The sequence below is a fragment of the Procambarus clarkii genome, chromosome 18, assembly GCF_040958095.1.
Source record: "Procambarus clarkii isolate CNS0578487 chromosome 18, FALCON_Pclarkii_2.0, whole genome shotgun sequence".
Taxonomy (NCBI): domain Eukaryota; kingdom Metazoa; phylum Arthropoda; class Malacostraca; order Decapoda; family Cambaridae; genus Procambarus; species Procambarus clarkii.
Window position 1 is genome coordinate 17969356 of NC_091167.1, and position 6763 is coordinate 17976118.

The 6763-nt window shown below is 44.3% G+C and overlaps 1 protein-coding gene across 1 annotated transcript in view; it reads left to right on the forward strand.

The window, feature by feature from the left end:
* Positions 1 to 6763, forward strand: part of LOC123754243 (glucose dehydrogenase [FAD, quinone]-like) — a 52937-nt gene that overhangs the window by 23846 nt on the left and 22328 nt on the right. Inside the window, exons 3-4 of the mRNA XM_069326302.1 lie at positions 619 to 821; positions 2873 to 3062. Coding sequence (XP_069182403.1) covers positions 619 to 821; positions 2873 to 3062 — 393 coding nt within the window. The remainder of the gene's footprint in view (positions 1 to 618; positions 822 to 2872; positions 3063 to 6763) is intronic.

The window sequence follows — 6763 nt, forward strand, 5'->3', positions numbered from 1 at the left end:
AACCTGTACATCTGTCATTAATCACGGTGGCTATGTTTACATTTGTTAAACAGTTTACATGCTTCGATGCTTCACAACCGAAGGTTATTATTGTTATATACAACCTCGTAGTTCTTCGGAGCTTATAAGTTATTTAATAAATGAAGTCAACAAAGGCGCCGTTTTTGGGGAAAGATGCACAGATTTCGTAAGTGGTTGGCGTAAATATATCTACTCAACAGTAGACGTAGCGGCAGTAATGGTACCATCTACACAACAGATTACTATACCTCCATAACTTCTAGTATCATCACCACTACCACCATTACATCCTCACTGTTATAATCCCATCACCTCTCAACCACCATCCCTTCATCACCAGCACTATAACCCATCACCTCACAATCACCATCCCTTCATCACCACCATCAGTAATTTCAAAGCGTTATATGACAAAGAGTGCTGGGAAGACGGGACACCACGAGCTTAGCTCTCATCCTGTAACTACACTTAGGTAATTACCAGCACCATAACCCTATTACCCCTCACAACCACCATCCCACCACCCATAAAACCTTAACCCCCCCCCTCACTACCACAATTCCACCATTGTCACCACCACTACTCTTCCTCCACCAGTCGGGGCCGGGTCAGCCGGGGCCACTGTGGCTGCCAGACTGGCCGAGGTGTCAGGCTGGAGGGTCCTGCTGCTGGAGAGTGGAGGTCAACCTCCACCAGAGAGCCACGTCCCAGCGCTCTTCTCCCTCCTCCTCCAGGGTGACGCGGACTGGAAATTCAAGAGTGTTCAGCAGAAGTATAGTCTCGGCGGCTTCAAGGACCAGGTGAGAGGGAGGTCGGAACTCAAGCCATAAACACGGAGGTTGACCAGACCACACACTCGAAGGTGAAGGGACGACGACTTGATGGTTGCACCCCATTTTGCGTGCACCCCATACTCACATATTGAGTATATTGAGAGAGGTTTACTCATACTCATCCTGTGAGTGGGGAGTTTTCAGGGGAAAGCGCCAAGCCATTACGACTATATAGCACTGGGAAGGGGTCAAGATAAGGATTTGGGATGGGACGTGTGGGGGGGGGGAAGGAATGGTGCCCCCAACCACTTAGACGGTCGGGGATTGAACGCCGACCTGCATGAAGCGAGACCGTCGCTCTACCGTCCAGCCCAAGTAGTTGGGTTACCCATCCTGTGAGCGGTAGCGCAAAAAGCATTACAGAGGGCACAAAAGGTCTTCATCAGACCTCATCTTAGATTATTACATAAACAATTTCATCTATCCTTCACACCTTATAGATACAATGTCAGCTAGTTACAGAGAAAGTGCTATTACAAGAGCTACATATTTACAGTAAGTCATCATACATTAATGGAAGGTCTTATCGCTAATACATAATAGTTTGACCAATGGGGATATTACAGTCATAGGGGAGCTTCTGTTTATTATTAGTCCTCACAATCGTTTCGGTCCGTCCTGGACATTTCTCAAGTCGATTGTGTGTATTCTTCAGCAACGTTATTGTGACTCATCGTCAGCATAAGGGATTTAGGAATCAGTTGAACAGGGGGGAGGGTGTAAATTGTTTGGGTTCAGGGGCCTCGTAGCCTGGTGGATAGCGCGCAGGACTCGTAATTCTGTGGCGCGGGTTCGATTCCCGCACGAAGCAGAAACAAATGGGCAAAGTTTCTTTTACCCTGAATGCCCCAGTTACCTAGCAGTAAATAGGTACCTGGGAGTTAGTCAGCTGTCACGGGCTGCTTCCTGGGGGTGGAGGCCTGGTCGAGGACCGGGCCGCGGGGACACTAAAGCCCCGAAATCATCTCAAGATAACCTCAAGAGCATCTTCAGGAGCTTTAAGGACCACATGAAGGGGAAAATCAGAGTTGAAAGGTCCAATGATGATTCCTCACCTTAAAACATAGTGAAAAACAAGAGAATGTCCAGAGGTTCACCAGGAGATCGCTGTCTTCAAATGCTTTGACCTATGAGGAAAGGCTGAAGGAGCAAAATCTCACTGGTGTGGAACACGAGACATGATCACTGCATGAATGATTCTACAAGTTCAAGTGAGTCATAGGAAAGTAAGGAAGTTCTTCCTCTGTGTAAGAAAAGTGAGCAAGTGGAATCGTGTCTTCACAATCCAAACTTGTTTTCAAGTGTATGTCTCGAAAGAAAACCGGGGCCCAAGAGCTGATATTCTCATAGCATAGGGAGCCGGTCGGCCGAGCGGACAGCACACTGTACTTGTGATCCTGTGGTCCCGGGTTCGTTCCCAGGCGCCGACGAGAAACATTGAGCAAAGTTTCTTTCACCCTATGCCCCTGTTACCTAGCAGTAAAATAGGTACCTGGGTGTTAGTTAGCTGTCACGGGCTGCTTCCTGGGGGTGGAGGCCTGGTCGAAGACCGGGCCGCGGGGACACTAAAGCCCCGAAATCATCTCAAGATAACCTCAAGAAGATAGCCCATATCGGTAAGTACACACACACATACGATAATATTGGTAATAATATTAAAATAAAACAGTGTTGTCTAATCTATTCCTAACTTGTATCATATTTTATTAATATTAATATTTTATTAATACCATTATTACTTTTATTATTAGTTGAATAAATATTATTATCATAAGTATTATTACTGTACCCATACCTTGAGGTGCTTCCGGGGCTTAGCGTCCCCGCGGCCCGGTCGTCGACCAGGCCTCCTGGGGTCTGTATAATGTATAATCCTATAATGTATAATCATCTATATTATTAAAGCAACTCGCTGTACTTGAACAATAAAACCAGTGTTAACAACAGCAGTTGAAATATTGAGCAGAATGATGAGCCACACATGTCAATCATCTCTCCTCCTCCTCCCTCACCATCAGGCCATCACCATCAATCGGGGCCGGGTGGTCGGGGGGACCTCCACCCTCAACTTTATGATGTACGTCCGAGGTCACAGGAAAGACTTCGACAACTGGGCAGAGATGGGCAACCCGGGCTGGGATTACGCTTCCGTCCTTCATTACTTCAAGAAATCTGAGGATTATCGAGGCACTCGACACGGAGCTACCGGTAAGACTTGGCTCCATGTTGCCCCTTATTGCCTCTCAACCTTCGGCACAACTTTTAAGATAACTACAATGATTTATAAACTACCAAGAATAGCTTTAGTCCAGGATTAAAGTGATCTCTTAATTCAAAAAACTCAAACTAAGTTACAGCTTATGGTGACCAGACCACACTCTAGAAGGTGAAGGGACGACGACGACGTTTCGGTCCGTCCTGAACCATTCTCAAGTCTCACAATCGACTTGAGAATGGTCCAGGACGGACCGAAACGTCGTCGTCCCTTCACCTTCTAGTGTGTGGTCTGGTCAACATTCTTCAGCCACGTTATTGTGACTCCTCGCCTGCAGACATCTTATAGTGTTTATCCTTGCCGATAATACATGTATATTTGCTATCATATACACCGTTACTGGTGTATACCAGATGGGTGACGTTGGAATACTTCCATAGAAAACGGGAGAGAGAGCTTTGGAGAAAGCCATAAAAACATTAACAAAAAAATTACTACAGTCCTCTGGTGCCCTGAAAATACTTAAGTGAAGCTGCCTCCCTCCAGGCTCTCTTGGCCTTCCCTTGTTCCCTATTATATAAAGCCTTTACCAGCCACCACCACATTTCCTGCCCGAAACGCTTTGCGTAATAGTGGCTTTAGGCATTCTATGTACTAGCTCCATCTATAAATCGATCAATTTATGTAAAATCTCTTGTATGTATGTACCTTACCTGAATAAACATTTTTTATATAACACTATCCCCAGACCGGGTTTAATAAAGTATTTACGTATCCATTTACTAAACCTGTATATCAATGAGGCTTTGTTTACATTTAGTAAACAGTTTATGAGTTTAGAAGCACTACGAGGTTGTTATAACAATAATAACCATGAGTTGTGAAGTTTATAAGCTCATAAACTGTTCAATATATCTAAACCAAGCGGCCATGATCGCGGAAAGATATACAGGTTTCGTAAGGGGATGCGTAAATGTTTGATTAATCCTGGCCTGGGGAGGAGTGTTGGCTGGTGGTGTTTTTGTATGGTTCTTATATAGAAAATAATAAGGGTGGCCGTGGAAACCTGGAGATAGGTAGCTTTACTGGGCGATTTTCAGATTGCGAGCAGATTGTAATCAATGTTTTTATGAATGTTTTAGTCTCCCTTCTCTACCAACTCTCACTTTCACTCCCGTTTTCTACGGAAATATTCACTAAACTTATACAAGAAGGTACATTGGGTTTGTGAGAATACATTGGATAGTACAGTATTTACATTCTTGTAAAGCCACTAGTACGCGCAGCGTTTCGGGCAGATTTGTATCTTAGCCAGATTGTTCTGCACATACACAGAGACATCACCTAGACGCGATATATCAGTGATAAACTCCATAGACGCCGTGATGAGGATTCGAACCTATGCTCTGGGTATTCCTTTTTCCTATTGTTTTACCCTTAAGCCCAATACCAGAATTCGTCGGTGGATGTGCATTAAAATATATAGTCTAGTTCTCATTGAATTATACTCACTAAATATACTCCTATTACAATATTTGGTATTATACTTCAGGCTATAACCTGAAGTAATTTTCCACACGAAGGCGACACTTAACACTCGCATATACTTTATTAACAGAGTTTAGGCTACACTGACAGTTTAGCTGCTGGCTTATAAACTCACAATATTACACATTACTACACATAACCAAGCAACCTTCCCCCCCCCCAATACTGGCAGTTCACAGTAGGCATCCATCAGTCTCAGGAGACTATGGAGTTGCGCTTTGGTTGTCGGTCTGGAGTGACCTCACCAGGGCGCAAAGCCAGGGTAGGTTGATTCGGGGGAGAAGCTGTTACCCATGCAGCACGTTCCTCCCCCCCCCCTCTTTCACAAGGTGTATCGTTAACAGGGTTCCCCCCCCCCCCCCCCCGGCCCCAATACCAGCAGTTCACAAGGTGTATCGTTAACAGGGTCATCGCTAAGAGTAGCCAGAATGATCTTTAATCTTAAACGATCATCACGTTCTTTAGGGATAGTACGCTTTTTTTTTTTTGAGATATATACAAGAGTTGTTACATTCTTGTAGAGCCACTAGTACGCGTAGCGTTTCGGGCAGGTCCCTGGAATACGATCCCCGCCGCGAAGAATCGTTGTTACAACCAAGTACACATTTTACTGTTGCGTTAAACAGAGGCTACAGATAAGGAATTGCGCCCAGTAAATCCTCCCCGGCCAGGATACGAACCCATGACATAGCGCTCGCGGAACGCCAGGCGAGTGTCTTACCACTGCACCACGGAGCACACAATACTATATATTGGTGACGTTAGATTACCACTTCTGAACTCTTAGAGATTAAAACCTAATGTAACCTGACGACGTTAGAAAGGAGGAGGGAGACAGAGGACATGATACAGACGTATAAAATACTTAAGAGGGATTAACACGGTGGAAACAGGAAATGTTCACAATGAATACCCACAGAACAAGGGGGCACGAATGGACGCTTGAGACTCAGATGTGTCATAGAGATGTTAGGAAGGTTTCTTTTAGTGTAATAATAGTGAGTAAATGGAATGACCTTAAAGGAGCAGGTTGTAGAAGCAAACTCCATTTATAACTTTGAAAGCAGGTGTGATAGGGAAATAGGCCAGGAGTCATTGCATTAGACAACCAACGGCTAGAAAAGCCGGGTCCAAAAGCTAGAGCTCGATCCTGCAGATACAAATAGACGAGTACATATAGATGAGTACACGCACAGAACGAAGACAGACGAGTACGGGGAGACATGATCACAACATACAAAATTCTTAGAGGAACTGACAGGGGTAGATAAGGGCAGATTATTTAACACGGGTGGTACTCGCACAAAGGACTCAAGTGGAAGCCGAGTTCCCAAATGAGCCACAGAGATATCAGAAATAACTTTTTCAGTGTCATAATAGTTAATAAATGGAATGCATTAAGCAGTGATGTGGTGGAGGCTGACTCCATTCACAGTTTCAAATGTAGATATGATAGAGCCCAATAGGCTCAGGAATCTGTACACCAGTTGATTGATAGTTGAGAGGCGGGACCAAAGAGCCAAAGCTCAACCCCCCCACAAGTAAGCACAACTAGGTGAGTACACACACGCATAGTAGACTGTCACCAGAGGAACACATAAAGAACATTATGCGAGGAGCAGATGCTGCGCTTTCCAACTTCAGACTTGCTTTTAATTATATGGATGGTGAAATACTAAAGGAACTGTTCATGACTTTAGTGAGACCAAAATGGAATATGCAGCAGTTGTATGGTGCCCAAATCTCAAGAAACACATCAATAAACTGGAAAAGGTGCAAGGACATGCTACAAAATGGCTTCCGGAAATGAAAAACTAGAGTTACGAAAAGAGATTAGAGGCGTTAAACATGCCAAAGCTAGAAGAAGTTAGAAGAAAAAGAGCTAATATGATCACCACTTACAAAATTAAAATAGGAATCGGCCGAGTTAACAAAGAGGAATTCCTGAAACTGGCAACTCCAAGAACATGAGGTCACAGATTCAAGCTAAGGAAACAAAGGTTCAAAAAATATATTAGAAAGTTTTATTTTACAAAATGGTAGAGGGTTGGAACAAGTTAAGAGAGAAGGTGGTGGAGGCCAAAACCGTCAGTAGTTTCAAAGAGTACTGGGAAGACGGGACACCACGAGCGTAGCTCTCATCCTG